This window comes from Oryzias latipes, chromosome 7 (assembly GCF_053564925.1).
Source record: "Oryzias latipes strain Hd-rR chromosome 7, Olatipes_Hd-rR_3.1".
In the NCBI taxonomy this organism is placed as follows: Eukaryota; Metazoa; Chordata; class Actinopteri; order Beloniformes; family Adrianichthyidae; genus Oryzias; species Oryzias latipes.
Genome location: NC_136243.1, coordinates 34,741,272 through 34,764,735, shown reverse-complemented (window position 1 = coordinate 34,764,735; position 23,464 = coordinate 34,741,272). Strand labels below are relative to the sequence as shown.

The window sequence follows — 23,464 nt, the reverse complement described above, 5'->3', positions numbered from 1 at the left end:
CAGGCATCTTTTTATGCTCAAGTCAATGACGGCACAGAGTAGAAATACATACCAGCTCCAGTTCTCTTCATGAAGAACCCAATATGACAACATGAAAGAGCGGATGGCTAGCTCTGATCATCAGGAGAGATTTTAGTGCTTCACTTAGAAAAAACAAAATTGTCTTGGACATTTAATATTTCATAAATAAACTACGACAGAGTTTAAGGGCCCCCCAAAAAAAGGAAAGTAAAATTACGAGATTCAAAGACCAACTCTGATGAAAATAGTGTCTTTAACGTGTTTTTGTGGCATTTTTCTGATAATGACGGGAAGAAAATTAAACTAAATTTTCATTCTGAGTATTTATTCAAATTGCTGTGAATCAAGAGCAGACGGAAACAGATGATGATTGGAGTGGGTACTAAAACAGGAGAAATTGAATATTCCTGATTTCTCTTTGGGATCACCTGCCAGTGAACTTATCATGCCAAGGAGGGTCGACCAATTTCTTTTCAAGTTGTTCAAGCAGTTTCTCCTGCAGCTCCTGCAGGAGCCCGTCTGTTTTCGAGTGCCTCGGCAGCACTTCAGCAGACGGGGGGGTCTGCCGCTCACCGCCAGGCAGCGTTATCTTCCATACAGCTCCTCCAGCTGCTAAAAGGGGTCAGAAGTTAATTCACCGAGCCTCTGGGTGATACGCGACACAATGGAAGACAATTTGTTCTCCGCCGAAGAGCTGAGAAACCCCTCCATAAGTAAGAAATTGAATACAGACAGGAGAGGAGGGGCGACTCACATTCTGAATGTAGGTAAACAGAGCTGAGGTGGGCTTTCACCTCTTTTTTCCTCCGGCCTTTTACAACAGAGACACGGGTCTCTATTCTCCTGCCTCCCTATGGTTCTTTGTGTTCAATGTTTGACTCTGAGATAAGAGAAGTTCAAGAGAACAGGCAGGAAAATCAATCAAGATTAGGCCGATAGGGTAAACAGACAAGCAGCTGATGCAGCACCCGAACACACCAGCGGAGGAGGCAGAAGGAAGCAGAGACTCCACATCATTTTCCGTTTGCTCAATTATTTAAATAACTACAAGCAGCAAAGTCAAAGCACATGTGTTTGTTGAAATATATGTTGTACTAGAGATAGTTTGAGATGAAGGCCTTATTTAAACTCTCCTCCCTCATTTGTTTAAACCATTCATGTTTGTTAATATTTCTGTATTTTCACGACCATGGGGCGCACTGGATTTTAGGGCGCCGTTTCAATTATGAGGGCTTTTTCAAAAAGGCGGGTTTTAAGGCGCGGGCATGTTGAACATTCCGGTAAAACTGAGTTGGTTGTGATTTTTTGTTTTCCAGTTACCAATCAGCATCCAAAAATCCATCAATCCATCAAGCAGACACGCTAGCCCAGGCTTCTACAATCCATTCACAAACTGTGGCGTAACTCGCCCGGCTGTTCTCTGATCGTTGATCCATCGCTCCAGGAGGTTTTCCAACTCTGGCCGCCTCGCCTTGTTTCCACGGAAACTCCCACGCGTCTTTTGACTTATTGGAGTTCCTTTTCCAGCTTCCTCCACTTGCGAACTATGGATTCACTCATCTTGAATTCTCCCGCAGCTGCTCGATTCCCATGTTCCTCTGCTAGGCGTGTCTCTTTGCGTTCTCAGGGTCGCCCAAACGATGTTGTTTTGCATAATGAACATACCTGCACTTTTTTGCTAATCGGGGGTGTGTCTTCTTTCACATCCTCACTTCCCTCCTTACCGTCCTCATGCCGTCCTCTCCTACGTCGTCTTTACCGAAGTCACACAACAACACATTAGGCGCAACGCACCACAAGGCATTTTGGAAGAAAATGTACGACTTTTAAGTGCGCCCTATAGCCGTGGAAATACTGTAGTTGATTTTAGGAAACAACAATTTTCTTTTTGGTTTAATGAAAAAAAAGAATCAAAAAAGGTATATACTAAAGATCAATGGTCTTTGTTCGATCCTGCTGAACTCACCTTCGTGCTCCTTTTCTGGAACACCTGCTTTCTTCATCTTCTTAGGCGTTTTCATGAAAAGTGGAAAGATGGTTCGGAGGCCCAGGATGTCCACAAACTTATGGCAGTTATCCAGTCCCTCTGGGCCAATCATTGCATGGTCCAGGACCTTCAGAGCACTGGTCCGGGACATTTTCTTTTCTCTGCAGGTAGGAGAAAACCAGAAAACGGGCTTAAAAACAAAAACAAAGCAGGTACTAAATAAAGTTTTGAGTCTGAGTAAACCATGAATAAACATGTTTCATGACAAGCTTTTCAGTTTTCAATGTGTGTGGTCTTTTAAAAATAACAGAGTGCATTGCACGTGGTAAAAAAGTTACTGAAGAAGCTAGAGTTGGAGATTCATGCTGAATTCATGCAACATAATCAACCAACGGTGTTGGAGATTCATGCTGAATCTCCAACACCGTTGGTTGATTATGTTGCATCATTCTACATTTTCTGTAAAGATATTGTAAGATTTTTCTTATAATGTAATATGGTTAAAAAATGCATTTAGCTTCTATCCACCACAAATCTGAAACAGACCTTCGGAAAGCTTTGGATCAGCGGAAACTCTGTTAATTTAAATGCAGGTTAAAGACCCACCTGTTCTCAGCTGCATTTGACTCGTTTGTATCCAGAGGTTTACATCTGCACCATTACTTTGAGCTTACTATGACTTCAGTTAATATTTTTTTCTTTTTTTTTTTATTGATCCCTCAGTTATAAAATGAGTGAAACAAATAAACCTGCATGGCCTCCATCTCAAGAAAATAGTAGAAATTATGTAGTAAGCAGGTATAGGAGTTTTAACTCAGAAACAGACGATTTTTTCCCAGTTCAACACAAAACACAGATATTTATGTTCACAGGACTTTTACTTATTTTAAAGTCCCACTCTGATCTTCTTTTGAATTTTTTTTAAGTGTTCCCAGTGGTCTTTTAATAATGATGAAGTCGTTTCTTCACATATGTCCATCATGAGAAAAACGCTCCAAGAATGTTAAAAACACCATTTTTATTGGAGTGGATTGATGAAAGGCTTTTAAGTGAACGCATACATCAGCATTTGTTTTCCGTGGCTAACACCGCGTCATGATAAAGCAAAGCAGCAGCTTTTTACTCGTCTACACCCCCCGCCTCCTCTTAGGAAATGTAGTTGTCTGTCACTGTGTCACTTCCTCCGTTTCCGTCTATGACAGATGACAGTGTTTATCTCCAAGGAAGGACACATATTTCAAAAATGTTGTGTCTGGTTCTGCAGAGAGACACATTACATTTGATGGACAGCTGGGGAGGGCACGGGGGAGTGACAGGCACTATACTTTCAGAAGAAAACGGAGGCATTTCAGCGGCGAGACAACGGGCGTAACTCAACATCCTGCCGCCACTACCTGAGCGTGGGTCGAGCCCGAGTTGTAGCTGCATGACGGGGGCAGTCCAGGTGGATCAAAGTAAATCATAGGAGACGGTTTAAAGGGGGGAGGAACCTCCAAACCTTTACTAATCTGAAAGGAAATTTAAAACTCATGTTTGAAGACAAGTGAGATGCTTTAAAATTCTATCAAAAACTTATTTGAACCCAAAGTGCTTTTTTGAAGTAAAATAAAAAGGCGTTTAAAGATCTCAGGTCCATTTGGAAATAGTGTTTTGTCTAATTATATTCCTGAATGAAAAAAAATAATCTGCACACATTTATGATCCGCACATTCTATGAATATTTCTGAAACAGTGTCATGTCTATTTTTCCGATATAGTGTTATTCTTAATCCCAGTCAGGATTTTTCTAATGAAATAAAGAAATCTGTACATATTTTAGATAACTGATCTGCATGTGCTATGCTGATTTCCAAAATAGAGTTTTGTCTATTTTTACATCAATACTAAGTAAATTCCTCTTTGTCATGTGATTTATTGATACTTAAGGATTCCTACTTTTGTCTGATAAAAAGTTATGAACTGGATAATGATAAATCATGTAATAAAATGGTTACGGTGCAACAGGCTGGGATTATATAAGTTCGCTTCCTTCCACTCCCTTTCAAGTAATCTTTGATTTAATGTAAAATTATCCTAAGTTTAATATGTCTTTGTATGAATGTGTAACTGCTGATTCTTTTGTTTTGTGCATTCTTGTTGCTTTGATTGCTTAAACTAAACAAAGTAAAATAAAAAATAATAAATTAAATTAAATATATATAAATTAAATATATATAAATTAAATCCGGGTGCAAAAAGTTAATTTACTGACAAACAGTTAGCAGCTGGAATTCATCATAAAACACCATGTAAAGTATTTTATCTACCATTAATTTGAAGACTGAAGTAAAGTTTAAAGGCGCCGTCTCTCCCTCTCTAAAGAAAAGGCTTCAACATTTCAATAATGAAATATTGATCAAGGTCTTGAAACTGCTGGTCCAGTGAAGTGATGATAGGCTCCCAGCTGCGACGCTCTCATAAACGTCTGCAAAGTGCTTTGATGAGTCTTTAAGGTCAGAACTCTGCTGTGCTGAACTCCACCGACTGTTGATGGATCCGATCAATCTGGCAGCTTTGATAGGCGGGAGAGCAGGCAGGCGGGGAGCGACTGAAAAGATCTGAGCTGAACTTGGAAGATCATCCGAGGGTGTGAGAGCTTTAAATGAAAGAACACCGGGGTCCTATCTTATCCTGGCACACGGGGTGCTGCAAGTGGGCTCTCTAGACTCCTCCAGCATTCCCTCTGATCCTATAGGTGACAGTCGCTGACTGATGTCACCAGGAAACAGGCTTCAGGCTCAAAATGAACTGAGAGCCACAACTGCAACTTATCAAGGTGAAATCAAAGATACGTGAATGGAAAAATATTATTTTAAATCAGAAATGTATAAAAACAAATCTCACTCAATAATTATTTGCTTTTTTGTAAACAAAAGAAATACAGTGATACATGGATGAACAGTGATAGACGAAATCCACAAAGCAGTCATCTTCATCTTTACAATAACTCTAGATGTTTAAAGGCTGTAAAACCTCTCTACACACTTTTTCACTATTCTCAGATAGACATGGACATTTTCTACTTTTCTCTCTTGGTTAAAGGGCTTATACCACACAAAATTAACTTTTTTTAACTTTTAGGTGTGATATAAAGTTAATTAACACACAAAAAAACAAAAACGGTATTTTGATTTATTCACGCATCTCTGAGTATTCCTCTAAAAAAAAACAATCTACGAAAACAAGTGGCTCCTCACATTGTGACGTCACAAAGTGAGGAACCGCCCCTTCCAGGAAGAGTCTGCGCTGCCAGCTCCGCCCCCAGGCTACAACACACACCCACTTTCTCCATGGAGCTAGCAGTGATTGGCTAATTGCTTTCATTTTAGATACACAATATGAACATTCATTTTTGCAAACGTTTGGATGTTGTTTGTTTTTGTGGGAGAAACGCAGACACGCTGCCGAAGATGATGTCATGACTCTAGAACGATGTTATGAAATAGGCGGCACCCAAAAGAAGCGAAAGGCGGAGCCTCAGAGAGATTTAATGAGTCGGGTAAGAAAATTAGCTGTGAAAATAACTAATATTTCAATAAAAATTGTTCTTTGGTGTGCCAAAGGTAATATATTATCATAATTATGGACATAGTTTACTCTGAAGAAAAGCATGATAAACTCTCAGAGTTCAAACCTTTGTAGAAAATTAAGTCCAGGATCATAGAACGAAAACAAAGATCATCTTATCAAGATATTTCTGATCATTTTTATGCTGATGATATTCAGTTTTATGTCTCTTTTAAACCCCAGGATGTTTTTAAAATACAGATTTTACGCAGGTGTCTGAATTAAGTCAAGAGTTGGATAAGCCAAAGCTGAGATTCTAGTCTGTGCTCCTGACAGTTGCCTCCCCCAGATCGTCCAGTGGTTCGGTCCACTTGCTTCCCTTATCAAGCCGTCTGTCAGGAACCTCGGGCTGACTCTAGACCCGGATTTATCCCTTGACTCTCACATCAAGTCACTTGTTCGTTCTTGTTTTTATCATCTTGAAAATTTTGCTAAACTGAGTCCAATTGTGTTCTGAGATGGAGATGCTCATCCACGCTTTTATATAATCTTGTCTTGATTACTGCAACTCCATCTTCACATGTTAAGCAAAAATTCTCTAGAACGGCTCCAGGTTGTCCAGAACGCTGCTGCAAGGCTTTTAACTAATTCATCCAAGTTCTCACACGTCACCCCGTTGTTAATCCAGCTGCACTGGCTCACCATCCGCTACAGAGTGCATTTTAACATACTCAGCTCTTAATAGCCAAGCACCAGTCTACATAAAAGACCTTTTGCAGCCGTACACTCCCAGCAGTGGCTCCATACCTCTGGAACTCCCTTCTTCTCAGCCTCAGATCTGCAGACTCAGTGTTTGACTGTGTTTTATCATCTTTTATTGTGAAGCACTTTGTGATTGTTATCTTGATAGGTGCTATACAAATAAAGTTTATTTTTATTATTTAACATCAGAAAGAAGACAGACATGTTTTATCTGTTTGACAGCTATTACGATCCAATCCTATACGATTGGATTTAAAGCATTTAAAGGCAGTTTGATCCCAAATCTTATTTGAGACATATTTCAGCAAAAAGTACTTTACAAGAACAAACAGCACAAGTTGTATGGAAACAATTGTTTTACAATAATAATGATAATTCCAGGAATTTGTTTTTTATTCATTTGCTCTCAGGATTTTGCTCTCAGGTCAACTGTGGCAGAGAAGTGAACTGCATCTGAGCATCAAGTGTGTCAGCTACCAATAAAATAAAAAATAAAAACCTGCAAGTGGAGGGAAGAGTATTTTTAAACAAACTCCTCGTGTAACTGTCATCTGGTTTGTTGATGAGCGTTCTCGCCTGCTGTCAACCATGGAGCCACAGGTTTTGTGGCCCCCGCTGGAATTTAGCCCCTCCAAATAGAAGCCTAGACCCGCAAAATTTGACAGTCTGCAGTTTCAAGATAGGAGACTTTTCCAGAATGAATAATGAAACTAAAATGTGAAACAGTGGTTGACCAGAATTCAACGACTTAAAAATATATATCATCTCTTTTCTTAAAAATAGGATAAATCTTTATTTGTCATTGTCAATGAAATGTAAAGGTTTTCCTGGTTCGTGCAACACCTATTCCATAAGTAACCCATGGTAAAAATAGTAATGATGTTTGTGTCACAATAATAATTGCGACTAATAATAATAAATAGTACATAAAAAATAGATAAAAAGTTCATTATCCAATAACTAAAAACAATTGCAATTAATTTCATTAAAGTGCCTCTGTCATTTAAAAAAATTATCAGAAAACTCAGTTCATGTGCTGAAATTGTTAAAACCAGAAAATAATAATAAAACACGATGAAAACATCTGAAAGAAGAGGTCCAGGTTTATTGTTTCCAGTGTCATGGTGGTGCATGCAGCCCCCTACCTGAGCATGAGGTTCATTAGCTGAAGCCCCTCTCCTTTGAGGAAGCGTTCTCGATTGGACGCCAGCATCAGACAGGAGCACAGAGCATCGAACAGGTTCTCCATCATCTCCTGCTCCTCAGCTGTGTTCGGGTTGTGACGTTTAAACACCTGAGATGAAGAATAAGAGCAAAAATGCCCGTTTTAAGGGATTCATGTAGATTCATGTCATGAGATATGACAGAAAATGTGATACTAAGCTCCTTCATAAAACTAACTTTTCCCGTTTCTCTTTACTTATTTCTTTATTATAGTATATTTTTTGCCGCTTAACTCCATCTACAATTTTTCAGCTATTTTAACCATTCAACTATTCAAATGTTCAGCTCTTTCAGCTTTTTCCAGCTGTGACTTTTGGTCCTTCAAATCCTTGAACTTTTCAAGATATTCCAGGATTTTTGCTTCTGTTGAAGTACTTGGGGAACCCTTGGTGCAGAAGCTCGCTGGTTCGATTCCCGGCGCTGGCAATTTTCACAAACAAATATCTTTTCTAATTTAATAAAGTTCATTGTGTCTCCAAAGTTTGTTCGTTCGTTTGCACTCTCTCACTATCTCTCTCACTGAATGGGAGGGTAAAGCTCAAAGGCCCGTCTGGTGAACATGAAGGGTGGTGGGTGGAGAAAATCTGAACCTTACAGACAACTGCTGCAGTAAAACATCGATGCCATCCATCTCGCCCAGCAGCTCCCTGGTATCTGTGAAAAAGAAAGAAATGGAGAAGAAGAAAAAAATGACAACAAACCAATATCTCAACACGGAGATTATATTAAGACGCTCCAAAAAGTAGTAAGAAAAGGTTCCAAAAAACAAGAAAAGAGAAGCTTTCACCACGGTCCGGGTGAATACTCCATTCTGATTGGCTGCAGGGGGTCCATTAAAGAAATTCTGTTCACTGTTTTATAGATAATGAAATAATTACAAAACAATGAAATAAATGGTTTGTTTCCGGCTCACATTTAAGGATCAGACTTCACAGACGAGGTTTCTTCACTCAAAGCGAAGAAACTACTTTTAAAAACTTTTGCTTCATCATCTGGACAAAGACAAGCAGACTGAGGTGAACCTTCCCTATGAAATGATGCTTGGGATGACTTAACATGACGTTTAGCAGACACACCACTTTCCTCTGCTGGTTGGTCTTTATACAGTACAGACCAAAGGTTTGGACACACCTTCCCATTCTTTTGAATGAGAGGGTGTGTCCAGACTTTTGGTCTGTACTTTACATAATATCTTCTTTTGTAAGTGACCATGGTGTAAGCCAGGGCTGGGAACCCTACAGCCCAGAGGCCAAATGCAGCTGGTTAAACCATTTAATCTGGCCCACCAAACTGGAATAAATTACATTGGTCACTAATTAATGTTTTATCTCCTCTGTAGTTCTGGTGTCTCCCCATAGATGGTGTACTACAAATACTTGGACCTTTGTTTAGGAGCAGAAAGTTGTTTGCATTCAAGCGGGGTCGGAAGATTAGTTGTTTGTGTGACATTTATGTGTGTTTCTGTCATTTTCCCCCATCATTCCAACACCCCCTGAATGCAGCGTTTCTCTAAATTTGTGTTTTTTCCCCAAAAAGTCAACAACTCGTTGGTGCAACTGGCACTAAAACTAAAACCACATTTTTTAAATGAAAACTCCAAAAATATATCAATTTTCAATCACAATTTAAGCATGTTTTTATTCAGATTCCATGTTATTTCTTCCTCTTTTGAGTTGGATTAGCAGAAGAGTCCATAAATCTGCTCCTGGGCCGGCCCTTCTGTTAAATTTCAGAGCCCTTTGTGGTCCACATTGAAAAATGTTCCCACCCCTGATATAAGCCATATAATGCCATTGTAGTGTCCATTATCCCCTACAGCATCATCATTATTGGTTATTATTATGGAAGTCATTGAGGAAAATCAATCCTTTACTTATTAAAAGTTGTTTTTTAAAGGACAACATCTCAGCGGATAAAATGTCCTTTTTACCTTAAACATCCAAAATTCAATGCTGGAAAATAAAATGTAATTTACTCAACTTTACATTTTGAAAATTGTCCAACTCATTGGTCATTATAATAAAGCGTGTTTTACTGTTTTCCAGATGCAAAAATAGAAAGAGATGCAGTTCCAGTGACTTTATGAGAGCGAGTGTAAAATCAGGCAAGACCTCCACTGCATATCAATGTGGTTTGTTCATTAATGAGAACCTGTCCACGGATCAGACAGTCCTTGGGCTGTGTGCGCGCTTTACTACAAGGTAAAAATGGTTGGAAACAACAGCAACTGAACTTGAAAATGTATGTTTTCAGGAAAACAAGATAGAATAGAAATGGGAAGTAAGATGGAGGGGACACAAGAAGCCCAAGAGCAAAACCAAGACAAAAAAGTTACAAAAAGGCTCCAAAAACAGAGAAAACATGACGTTCAAGACAAACTAGTTTATTTTAAAGCTGCAAATACTTACTGTCATTATTTTGCAGCAAGATGGCCAGGATTTCACTGCAGTACAGCTTGTTAGCATCAAACGGCATCTTTGCCTGAGAGGGAAAGAGAGCAAGTTCTAATTACCACTCATCTTGAGAAACTCTGCTCTCCAGAGAATTAGAAACCCACCATGTGTTCTGCATGAAGCTCTGCATTTAGCTCCATCAAGCAGTGCCCTGCCTCATTCAGATCCTGCCTCACGCAGCGCAAACACAAGTGCTACACAACAAATCTAAACATGTTTGTTGCCTCATTTATGTTCTCCAAAAGCAGCCAGCAGAAGGGAAGCACCGAAAATGAAGATGACCCATTTTTGTGTGAGTATGGGAGTCTGAAATACAAAAACCTTGGAGGGGCAAAAAAAATCTAAATAACAGAAAAACTAATGACTATAAAAAATAAAGTATTTGACTTTATTTAGGGCTACATAGTCCAGATGTTTAACCATTACTCTGTTGACAAGGCTATTCAAATAAAAGCTTTTCCTCCATCAATGTTCAACGTAAAAAGATGCTGCATCACTTATAACAGACAAAGTAAGATGTGCATTTGGTCCGTCGATGTTTTTTATGAGTAAATGTAAAGCTGCAGAACGTATTTATTCAAATTTAGAACGAAATTAGTTTAAAAAACTACATTTTAGTTGCTAGTTTCTTTATGTAAATGTTGTTCAATTAAAATTACAACAGTGAGCTTGACGTGTTTATATTTCTAAATGAAAGTCGGTCAATGTTTTTGTTTTCAGATATGTACGGTGGCTGCAGGTTTTTGGGTTGTGGGGGTCCGTGGAGGGGTCATAGACAGGAGGGGCCGCATTTTGACAGACAGCCCGTTACAACCCATGGGGGCAGTTAGGACTGAGGCCTACTTCTCACCTTGATCCTCTTGAGCAGCCACTGCATCAGTCCCTGCTGGGCAGCTTCAGCACACAGGCCTGGTCTGAACTCCGCCATGTTTTCAATGATGGCTATGAAGGACAAATACATAAACAACTGTAACCATTAAAAGGTGAAAACAAGAGGTCACCTAAACAAATACCAGCTATGATTATTAGATGCAGGCGTTCAAACAAATAACATGTTTAGTGCAAGCAGGAGAACATGATGAACAACCAATGTACTAAGCAAGTATAGGTAAAATGGGGACAATTCTTCTTCTATTTTTCTTTAATATTTAATAGAAATAATAGTAGAAATTAGGGTTGTGCCGATGGACGATATCATCGTCCATCGTGATGGGTGACTGACATCCCGATGGAGAGACCACCATCGTGATGCCACGCCCCCCCCCCCCCCCCCCCCCCCACGTTGCGCGTCGACACCATAAGCCGCGGTTACATGTACAAAATATCTTGATGGGATCAATGGTCGGATTAGAATCCAACCGTGTAGATGGGCCCAGAAAAATGTTTTCAGAATATAAAAACGTTCACTAAGGTCACACTTTCCGTCGGAATAAATCATTCGCACATGCGCAGTAGGGTTTGAAAACCGGAAGGATATAAATTCCGCCGAGCGGCTTTTTTTTTCAAACTTTATTGAATGTAACAATTCAATACAAAACATTGTTAAACAGCGCCGAGCGGCTATATACATTGACATGTCAGCTCGGTAAAATACGAGATGATCTTCTAAACGTGCTTTTAATAATGTTACGGTTATTATGAAACACCTGTTCGCTCATCATTTGAATTTTAATCCGTGTGGTCAGTGCTTTTTCTGAACGAAGCCAGGATTAGCAGTATGCTAACACGGGCTAACAACATTAGCTTTGGGTGGTGCTGCTTGCTGGCTGCACGTAAACATGTAAGAATAACATCAGCCTTTATTTAGTCGGGACACGACTGGAAACACAAATCCGCGTGATTGTTTGAATGTTTTCTAAGGACTGAGCGACATTTCTGCTTTGAAGCTCAAACCGCTGTGTGTGCTGACGATCCGAGCTGTGCTCAGACACACACTTTTAGACCCGGTTCTGAGTTCGGTTGCTTGTACCCCTAGAGTTGCGGGACGGATCGCAGTCTTAAATCTCCCACACATACCGCTCATGTACCCCCCCCCCCCTTCCCATCAAACACAAAGCTGTAAGTCCGCACTCCCCCGGAAGTGCGGGAGCGGACTACTTCTCTTCTATTTTGTTTGTTACTTTTTTTGTTAAAGTCACTTCCCTCAGTTTATACTGGATCATCGCGGATTAGTCATTAGTTGGGAAATAAAATGAAAAAGGCAAATAAAAACGAATAGCGGTTATATAAGAACGAAAAATGTAAAAATACCCCCCCCCCCCGACGATGTCATCGTCCATCCCGATGGTTGACAGCAAACATCGTCAACGGCCAATTTAAGGGACATCGCCCAACCCTAGTAGAAATAATAATAATAGAAATCTCCAACATGGAAGTGAGCCTTTACCAGGTCATCAGCGGGATGAATAGATGCTTCCTCTACCTTAGTGTGTCGGCCTCCTCACAGGACTACAGTAGTGTGATTATCTTAATTCAACATTAAAGTGTTCAATCGGCACAATTTTAATGTTTTTTAAAAGGCGAAAACTCCTGAAGAGCTGGATGAAAATAGGGACCCTCACCAATGACCTTTTAACCCTTGTGCTATCTTGTGGGGTCATCTGGACCCCACAAGATAGCACAAGGGTTAAAGGAAGAAACAAACTTGAGAAAAAGGTTTGTTCTAAGGGTTTAAATGAGATGCAACAAGAAGCAGCGTCTGAGACAGAAGCTGCAGATGCTAGACACTAGAAATAGAGAAGAAGATGGAGAAGACGGGAGCTTAGGGAGAAAGGAGAAGGGCCTTTATCTGTGATTGAAAGAGCAGACAGGCAGCATCCTGGAGGACATCGGGCCCAGAACAGAAAGCAGCCACGCCAGACAAAAGGCTTATTCAACCTTGGAGGGCTCCCTTGATAACTCTCTCCTCCTACTCACACACACACTTTAGAGAGGAAGAACCACAATGCAGCTCCCACAACACAAATAGTGCCAAATACGCACACCTAAACAGCCCTCCTGACACTCAGCCTCAATCTGGCAACAAAGAAATAACCGCAGTGGACTCATTCAAGACAAAAAAACGCAGGCAGAAAATTCTCGTTAATAGGAACTTAAGACAAAACCTCTTTGAGCTTCTGCGTCTCCGTACTTTCTCCTGAAACTTATATCTTCATTTAATGTGGAGGAAAGTGTTGTTCAAAAGCACAAAATCTCTTTTCAAACTTTTAGATAAATGCTCAAGACTTAAACTCCGAAGATTTTCCTCCTTCCATCCAACTGAGGAGGATGACCTGCTACGAAGCAGATAAGCAACAGAAGAGGCAACATGTTTGTCACACAAAAATGCAAAAGGTGTCTTTTTATTTTGCTAGCCTGGGGGAAACTTCAAAATAAATTAGCATCAGAGTCATAAAAAAAAAAAACATCTGAATTTTTGCAAAAAATAAAGGCAAAGGAGTGATTTTAGTTTGTGTTATTTTTATGGCTTTTTCAATTAAAAGCATTTTCAAATAAAGCTTTAAGTTTTTTGATAAAAAAAAGTATTTAGATGCTGGGAAGCTGGGAAATTATATTATTCTTTATTGTTCCTACAATCTATGGCAATACAGATCTATCTATTCCTCTCTCCATCCAATAAGTCATCCATCAATTCATCCATCCATATACCGGTTCATTGATCCATCATACATCTATCCATCCATCAAATAATTCATTCATCATCAATCTATAGGTCTATGAATTGATCCTTCATCCATCCCTGTATCCATCTACCTATCCAGCAATTCATCCGTTCTTTGAGCCATCATCCATCTATCCATCCATCCAATAATCCATCCATTTATCCATTCACTGATTCATCAATCCATCAATCACACATTCATCCATCCACACATGCATGCATCTATTGATCTAGGCATCCTTCACTCATCTATCTATTCACCTATTCATCATCCATCTAACCATCCACTAATTCATTCCTTCATTTATCATCAAACTATTCATCCATCATCCATCTAACTATGCATCTATTTATTATCTGTCTACCTAAAGTGAGAGTAAAAAGTCCCTTGCTGATTTAATTGGTTTGCCCTCTAATAAAGACATGATCATTCTATACTTTTAATGGTAGATGTATTCTAACATGGAGAGACAGAATATCTAAATGAAAATCCAGAAAATAACTTGAAAGAATTTATATTCATTCATTTGTGTTTCATTGAGGGAAATAAGTATTTGATCCACTAGTACGCATTGGGAGTTCTGGCTTTCACAGACCAGTAAGAAAATCCCAAGGCACGATTCATTTCATTTCAGTTCATTCATTGCCTTTGTGTATTATTTTATATGACAGAGTACTGGGGCCCACTAAGGAAAAAAGGAGAAAGTCATAAATTTATGAGACTGGTTCTTTCTGCAGAAAAGCAAAATATTCTTTTTACAGTTTTGATAGTTATGAAAATGTGATACTTCATATTCTGGCACATCAGCATGTCTTCGTTTATGAAACCATACTGAAGGACAATTTAACGAAATGCCCCACATCTGTCATTTTAACAACTGTCCTCCTTTAAAACAACTGGTTACAATATTATGACTTGTCTTTTTTTCCCTCTGTGGCCCTAATATTCTATCATTTTATATATAGCCTTATAGTCTATGGGAAACTGTAAATTATCTAATGATAGCAACATCATCTAAAACTCATTATTTATCCAAAATGATTGAAATTAATGATCACGAACGTTTAAATAATGACAGCGGGTCTAGTTATGTGTGATAACAATGTATAGTGAGCAGTGAAATAACTATTGGTTTCCATTTGTGGCGACTGCTGACTGACATTAGGGATGAGATTAAATAGATCCTGGAATTTAGCCTGGTCTGGAGCAGGCTAGCTCCACAGAATAAATCTCCATGGTAACTTATACCATAACATATCCTCCTGCCCCCATCCAGCTTTAGTGCAACCGGATTGGGGATCAATTGAGCCAGGATCACCAAGATATCCTGGCTTAATCCCTTATCCTACTTTTGTGCAACAGGCCCCTGTTCACAGAATCAGACAATCAGATTCCAAACCCTCCAAAATGGGTAAGACCAAAGAACTCTCTCTACCTCAGAGACAGGATTGTTGACCTGCACAAATCTGGAATGGTCTACAAAAACAGCAAGATGCTGGGTACAGTAGTAACAAAATAACAACTAGGGATGGGATTAGAAGCCCCATGAAGCTTCATTGGGGTTCATGTAATTGTGCCGGAAAAATGAACCACCCATTCAGGGCTTCGAAACCACACAGAACAGCGGCATCTGGTGGCGGACTGGATGTGTATCGACATGTGTTTTTACAAAGCTCCTTGTAACACTTCAATGTGGAAATAATGATGAAAAAACGTAAAACAGAAATTTTTTGTCAATGATGATAAAAAAAAAAAAAGTAAAACAACACAACATGTGACGCTTTCTGTGAGAAGTGCTTGACACAGCAAAATACACATCACATGGAGAAAAAAATAAACGCAAAAAGAATATGTTTAGTACCACACTAGAACCTAGAATCTCTGGACGTATTTGCCATCGACTATTCCACTGAGCTATCTCTAAACACAAGACAATGGCATGCCATCATAGATTCATTGCAGTTTTTTTCTTTGTTTTTTTTTGATGCACAACGTTCATAATGTAGTGTTTTATTAGGAAAAACCGAGTTGAAATGATCCTGAGCCACAGAACGTTTTTAATAGGAGCCATGATTAAGTGCAATGAACTGACACTGATTCCAATAAAGGGGAAACAATGGAACTGGTCGGGAAACGTTCGGGATTCATTTCACATTTCTAGAGAATAGCGCGCCCAACTGTTCAAAACATAAGTGACATCTGAAGCGTGGTTTGACCAAACGAAGCATTTGGCGCGTCATCCACCACGTGATCTGCGCTAGTTGACACACGCCTCGAAACATTGTGCCGAACCACCTCATGAAGGTGAACCGTGCGCCAAAGCGCCGTGTAAAACGGGCCATCTCTAGTAACAACCATTGGTGCAATTGTGAGAAAATTTAAGAGGTATAACATGACCATCAATAGACCTCGGTCTGGTGCTCCACAGAGGATTTCACCGCGTGGGGTGGCTATGATCATGACAACAGTGAGAAATCAGCCTGCAACCACACAGCGGGAGTTAGTGAATGACCTCAAGGCAGCTGGGACCACAGCCACCATGAAAACAATTGGCAACACTAAAACCCTGCAGTGCCCCATAGGTACCCCTGCTTCAGATGCAACATGTGGAAGCTCGCCTGAAGAATGCCAATGATCACCTCAAAGATGCACACAGTGATTGGGAGAAGATTCTGTGGTCAAACCAGACCAAAATCAAACTATTTGGCCTAAACTCTATTCGTCATGTGCGAAGGAAGAAAAGTGCTGCCCATGATCCCAGGAACACGATGCCCACCGTCAAACATGGAGGTGTGAAACATCATGTTTCAGGCGATGCTACACCGCATCAGTGGGAAGACAGATGGAGCCATGTACAGTCCTGAGAGACAACCTTCAGAAAGCTGAAAATGGGCCATGGCTGGGTCTTTCAACAAGACAATGACCAACAACATACCAGCATCCAGCAAAGGCAACAAAGGAGTGGCTCAACAGGAACCATATTGAGGTCATGAGTGGCCCAGCCAGTAACCTAACCTCAATCCAATTGAAAATCTATGGAGAGGGCTGAAGATCTGAGTTGCCGAGCGGCAGCCCACCAAACGTAATGATAGAGAGGGTCTCCAAAGAAGGGTGGGGCCAAAATTCCCCCTGATATGTGTGCTAACCTTGTGGTTGACTGCAACTAACGTAGGAAATACAAATAAACTCTTTCAAGTTATTTTCTGGATTTTCGTTCTGATATTCTTCCTCTCCATGTTAGAATACATCTACCATTAAAAGTATAGATTTATTATGTCTTTATTAGTGGGCAAACCAGATCAAATCCTTTTTTTCTCACCGTGTCCATCCATCATCCACTGATCATCAATTTGTCCATCTATTCATTCATTTACTGGTTTATCTATTCTCATCCATTTTTTCATCCATCCACCATTTCTTCCATGTATTCATCCATTATCCATCCATCCCATCTTGTTTTTGAATCCGTCATCATTTTACTTTAATAAGGTGGCCAGAGTTATTAATTTCTAAAGCTCTGAATTTTTAACAACGATCCTATTTTTATCTGTGGTGCAGAAAGGAACAGGAGATTCTACTGCAGTGAATGTCCTAGATTTCTCGCAGATGTTTGTTTTCATGTTTGAATTTAAAATAATGAGCAGAACTTGTTAGCCAGCGCAGCAGTTTTCATGAAGATAATGTTCAGCATTGTTCTAATCTGAAACAAGTCGTACTCGTGGTACAGCGTACACACAAAAAGTCAAGATCCAGTCATGGATTTGGTCCAGATCCAATCAGATGACGATGAAATAAACAGGAAGAGAGAAAGTCAAAGTACACGCATCTAAAACCAGAACGAACATGTGTTGGAAAGAAAAATGGAGCCTCCAGAGAAAAGGCACACATATGACTGTCAAACGTCAACAACAGCTGATCTGAATGACATAATCTTTAGTCAAATTACATTATGCAAGAATAGATAAAAGTAAGAGAGGGGAAACCGTTACAGTGTTGGTCAGAAAGAAAGAAATATATATAGATATAGAATTTGACATAAAGAAAATTACCTCCGCATAATTGTAGGCATTTCTAAAAAAGACTGTTGTTCTCACCTAGAGTGTTGTAGATGCCATCAGACTCCTCCTTCACCTGCTCATCCAGTCGCTCCATATTCTGCACCAGCAGAGCCACCACCTGACCCTCCAACTGCAAAGACAGAGTCAGAATGCTGGCTTTCAGAAATTGGTTCAAATGGTTGAGGTCATCTCATAATGTGATCACAGTTTGGAAGTTCCGATAGAGAATGCCATCAGGAACAATTTTTTAGAATTCAGTTTCTCTCTTTTCTTCATCAAACATCATATTTTTGCTGAAAGTCTCCCAAAATTATTTCATTTGGTGGCAAATCTGATTCAAAAACTTGAAAATCTAAAGGGAGCAGCGATGACGGATCACTCCAAAGTCTGAAACTTTGAGAGGAGATCTAACAGGAACCGAGCATCACTAGTCCAGACACAAACCCAACGTAGAAGTGGGCTTCTCCGCTGAGGACCTGCAGGAAAGCGCTACGACAGATGAAAGGAGATGAACACTCAGTCGTGTGAATCGTTCTGATTTATCTTATCAGGGACAGCACCTGGCCTTCTGGCAGCAAGGACAGAAGAGCAGCAGACGTTTGGGCGCAAGGTAAAGACAGATGAAGCCGGCCGCCCTGAAACACTTTCTCCATGTGAGGAATGATGGTTTCTGTGGCCGTTCAACTCCAAAACAAATGACCTTCACTTATTTTATTTCAGTGTACCAAACATATGTTGTGGCGGCTGTGACAGAAGGGTGGAGCGGTTGTCCTCTAATTGGAAGTTGGCGGGTTAGACTCTGCACGCCCACATGTTTAAAAAAAAAAAAAAAAAGAGTAAGATATTGAACGTCTGCTGCCCCTGGTGGCCCAAATAGTGCAGAGGTGCTACCATTGGTGTACTGAATGAGGCTGTATTTAACCATTAAAGAGGTTAGATCAGTGTTTTTCAACCAGTGTGTCGTGGGAAATTGCCCTCATTCACTTAGGATTGTGCCGATGGACGATATCATCGTCCATCGTGATGGGTGACTGACATCCCGATGGAGAGACCACCATCGTGATGCCACGCCCCCGCCACGTTGCGCGTCGACACCATAAGCCGCGGTTACATGTACAAAATATCTTGATGGGATCAATGGTCAGATTAGAATCCAACCGTGTACATGGGCCCAGAAAAATGTTTTCAGAATATAAAAACGTTCACTAAGGTCACACTTTCCGTCGGAATAAATCATTCGCACATGCGCAGTAGGGTTTGAAAAACGGAAGGATATAAATTCCGCCGAGCGCCTTTTTTTTTTTTAAACTTTATTGAATGTAACAATTCAATACAAAACATTGTTAAACAGCGCCGAGCGGCTATATACATTGACATGTCAGCTCGGTAAAATACGAGATGATCTTCTAAACGTGCTTTTAATAATGTTACGGTTATTATCAAACACCTGTTCGCTCATCATTTGAATTTTAATCCGTGTGGTCAGTGCTTTTTCTGAACGAAGCCAGGATTAGCAGTATGCTAACACGGGCTAACAACATTAGCTTTGGGTGGTGCTGCTTGCTGGCTGCACGTAAACGTGTAAGAATAAAATCAGCCTTTATTTAGTCGGGACACGACTGGAAACACAAATCCGCGTGATTGTTTGAATGTTTTCTAAGGACTGAGCGACATTTCTGCTTTGAAGCTCAAACCGCTGTGTGTGCAGACGGTCCGAGCTGTGCACAGACACACACTTTTAGACCCGGTTCTGAGTTCGGATGCTTGTACCCCTAGAGCTGCGGGACGGATCGCAGTCTTAAATCTCCCACACATACCGCTCATGTACCCCCCTTCCCATCAAACACAAAGCTGTAAGTCCGCGCTCCCCCGGAAGTGCGGGAGCGGACTACTTCTTTTCTATTTTGTTTGTTAATTTTTTTGTTTAAGTCACTTCCCTCAGTTTATACTGGATCATCGCGGATTAGTCATTAGTTGGGAAATAAAATGAAAAAAGCAAAAAAACGAACAGCAGTTATATAAGAACGAAAAATGTAAAAATACCCCCCCCCCCCCCCCCCGACGATGTCATCGTCCATCCCGATGGTTGACAGCAAACATCGTCAACGGCCAATTTAAGGGACATCGCCCAACCCTACATTCACTGATCTAAAAACATTTTCCATCTCCAGGATATCAGCTCTGTGTTCATCCAAACAGGCCCTGATAAAACACTGAGTAGTTAGGAATATGAAAGATTATAAAAGACTTTTTTCTTTGTGTTTATTTGATTCTATTAAAGACATTTTGATAAGAATGACGGCACCGCGATTTAGCCGCAGCTTCAGCTGTTTTCTGAAAAGTCCCGCCCCTTCAACTGTCTCCACCAATCATTCTTGGAGTCTTAATCACATGTCATCAGTCTGACCAATCAGAAGTGGTTAAAGTCTTCACTTCCTTGTTCCATTACTGCTCTCAGTTCCAACAAAAACACCAGCTAAAGCTCGTCTTTAGCGCTGTAGCTTTCCGCAGGATCCGGTATCAGACCGTGGAACAAGTGAACAAAACAATGAAGCTCAGAGATGCTGCTCTGTCTGCCACTACATCTCCCATGATGCATTGGGTTAAAGTGACAGCGTCTCAGCGTACAATGAGTTTTTCCTCTTAAACGTCTTAAAACAACAACGAACAGACATCAAACAGTTTTTAAATCTTCTAACTTAACTTTTTTTACATCTTTTAGAAAAAACAGCTGCAGTTTCCAGCTTTTTCTGCCACAATTATCATAAAAATGCACGTGAGATTGCAGAGGGACTGTAGATCAATACAGTCTATGAGTTTCTCCTTCTTTTTTTTTGGATGCTGGTGTGCCGCGGGATTTTTGACAAGGTTAAAGTGTGCCGTGGCTCAAAAAAGGTGGAAAAACACTGATCTAGAGAAATGACAGCACAAGTAATGAATAGGATTTAAATGTTAAGCTTCCTGTATATTTGCAGTTAGTTCGTCATAAATGAGCAAGTGAGTGAGAGAAGGAAGAAAAGAATGAAGGAAGAATGGATGAATGGAAGGACGTAAGTAAAGAATTAAGGAAGGAAGGAAAAAAGAAAAAAGGATGGAAGAAAGAAAAAAGAAAGGAGGGAAGGAAGGAAGGATTAAATTATGAAAAAATGAGAGATTAAGTGAAACAATAAAACACAAATGAATGAATGAATGAATAAATGAATGGGCAAAGCTCTCCTTTTTGCCACTAAGACACTTTTTTTCTATCTTATTATAGTTTGATCTTCTAAAACCTGAAAATCTGCAGACAGAAATCCGCCTCACAAGACGTCTAAGAAGCAAACGGAGACTCCTCAAAAACTCCAAATGTCAGCAAGGCGAAAGTGAAATCCTGCTACTGATTCATTAAAAATAAGACCAAGTAATCAATTCTCCTCGGCCTGAGTTGGATGCAAAAGCCGAGTAACTTAAATATTGATTGAGCCAGCGTTGCTGCATCAATACCAGCACAGACTGAGAGAAACTTTAAACTCACCAGAGCATCTATGAGCACTTCAGCGCCCTCCTCGCTCTCATGGAGTGTGTCGATGTCTGTCAGCTCCTGCAGCAGGTCCACCACCGCGATGGCGACATGTGCTTTGGGTTGAGGACAATAAAACTGACCGACAACAGCCCCGCCCCAAACAGACAACTAAATCATATCAATAATAACACATGTGGGTGAGCCCAAAAGTCTTAGTTTGGTTGCTTTCATGTTATCTTAAAGATAGATATTATTAACTGCTACAACAGGTTTTCTAGAGTTTTTCTAATCAGAGCTAACAAATCCAAAATCGCTGATGCATTATGTTTTATATAGAGCTCCAGCCCCCAGATAAACCAGTTTGCAGGTCAAAATCCATGTGAAGGATATCTGTGTTTTCATGGCTTAGAAGGCCCAACAGGGAGTGGACGGCATTGAGCTCCACCAGCAGGTGGTAGAGATCCGGCATGGTGGCGATCACGTGCATTTCCTGGATGATGTCGTTGAGATCCAGCTCCGACTCCATGAACCTGGTTCGGAAACAAAGTTAATAGTTTTCCAAAAAAAGAACATTTAAACAAAATCTTTGATGTAAAAAATAATAAAGGAAAAGCATGTTTACTTCTCAGGATTGTCAGGAAACTTGATCCTCAGTTCCTGGTTTTTGTATGACCTTTTCTCAAAGGTCAGGATCATTTTCTTCACTGTGCTTTCATCCACCGGCTCGGCCTGTTTGATCCGTGGAACATCAGAGGACATGGCAGTGGTGAAGAAAATAGAGGAGGAAAAAGGGGGCAAAAGCTTTTTAGGTCGAAGCAGCTGCTGCCGGAGCAAAGAGCCATCACTGCGACATTAAACGTGTGAGTGGAGTCATTTTTTTGCATCAATTAGGGTACATTTTACAGAAAAAGGGGATGCGTTTGACCTCCTGAAGGCTTAAAAGCTGTAAAGTGCTAGACGGATAATGACCGGTTAGGACATTTCAACTGCCTGACATTATGGAGAAGAGGAGCCATTAGCTCTGAGAGGCCCTTGACAGAGTAAATTTTTGAAAATGCCTGCAGTGTGGGGATAATATGAACTGAATTATCAATGTGCAGTCTTCAAATGCACTGCAATATGGTAACACTGGTTCTAGTGTTACTCCTTTGGAAATTCTGACGCAGCTGCATTTTCCACCGTGGCCTAACTTAAGAGCTTCGCCTTCTGGCTTTTAATGCCACAAAAAAAAAAAAAAAAAACAGGTACGTTTACCAACATTTACTCATCACCGTGGTCTCTCTTCATTTTTATCTGTTATCAATACCAAAAGGATGGTTACATTCGCACACATGCGTTTTTGTTTTTGATAATTGTTTTCACCTCGCACCTTGAAAAATGGACACAATGAACATTTAAATAAGGAGAAAGAACCTTCTAACACTTATTAGTTCTTCTCAGTCACTTCCTTCCCTCATTTTGTCCAATTCTTACCATGTGGTTGTTAGCAGAAGTTGAGTAGTCGTGGCAACGACACAACTATTCATCTATGCTTAGACAGTAGTGCAAAAGAACCAAAAGCATTAAGCTCCTCCAAATGTATGCCGTATTGCAAATGTTCATCACTTCTGCATCATTCCTGCACTCTCTAAAGAGGCAGCTCTGCATAACTCGCTTTAAATTACAAACAAAACAGCATTTTTCCACCTAAAGAGGAATCAAATGGTCTCTGTGATAAAAAAAGGAAGAAGTCTGAACTACAGACACAGCCTTTTGGAAGAAAGAAAAAAAACGACCAGTAAATAAAAACAGCTTTCCCACCTCGGGTTCTTCTTCATCCTGGTCCATCAGTTTTTCCAGTATCCTCTTCTTGTCCCCGGTCTGCTCTTCGCCGTCCCCCGGTTCAGCACGACCCTCTGATCCCGCTCCAGCTTCCCGATGTCTGGCCGGGTCCCGGGATCCCAGTCCCTTCTGCTGCTTCCCTCCTCTGGAATCATCGTCTCCTCCTGCTGCTCTTCCTTCTTGCTCCCTGGGACGTTTTGCTCCTCTATCGGGCTAAGAGTGGAAAACCAGTGACATGCAATAAGGAGCACAGCGACTGAACGTGATGAAGAAATATCAGGTGAACAGGCAATGATGAATGTCCAATGTATGAAAACAATTGTTCGGAAAAGCTGCAGCAAAATAAGTCAATAAAGTCCAGTACAATTTAAATGATGTGATTACTTCACCTGTAAATTAATATTACTTAAATTGTTTAAACAGTAAGA

The 23,464-nt window shown here is 40.3% G+C and overlaps 1 protein-coding gene across 1 annotated transcript in view; it reads right to left on the bottom strand.

Moving 5' to 3' along the window:
* Positions 1–23,464, bottom strand: part of ctnnbl1 (catenin, beta like 1) — a 50,841-nt gene that overhangs the window by 26,530 nt on the left and 847 nt on the right. Inside the window, exons 2-11 of the mRNA XM_004070238.5 lie at positions 23,016–23,249; positions 21,838–21,944; positions 21,606–21,745; positions 21,228–21,325; positions 17,750–17,843; positions 10,844–10,935; positions 9,949–10,021; positions 8,136–8,194; positions 7,462–7,610; positions 1,988–2,169 (exon numbers count right to left, since the gene is read on the bottom strand). Coding sequence (XP_004070286.1) covers positions 1,988–2,169; positions 7,462–7,610; positions 8,136–8,194; positions 9,949–10,021; positions 10,844–10,935; positions 17,750–17,843; positions 21,228–21,325; positions 21,606–21,745; positions 21,838–21,944; positions 23,016–23,249 — 1,228 coding nt within the window. The remainder of the gene's footprint in view (positions 1–1,987; positions 2,170–7,461; positions 7,611–8,135; positions 8,195–9,948; positions 10,022–10,843; positions 10,936–17,749; positions 17,844–21,227; positions 21,326–21,605; positions 21,746–21,837; positions 21,945–23,015; positions 23,250–23,464) is intronic.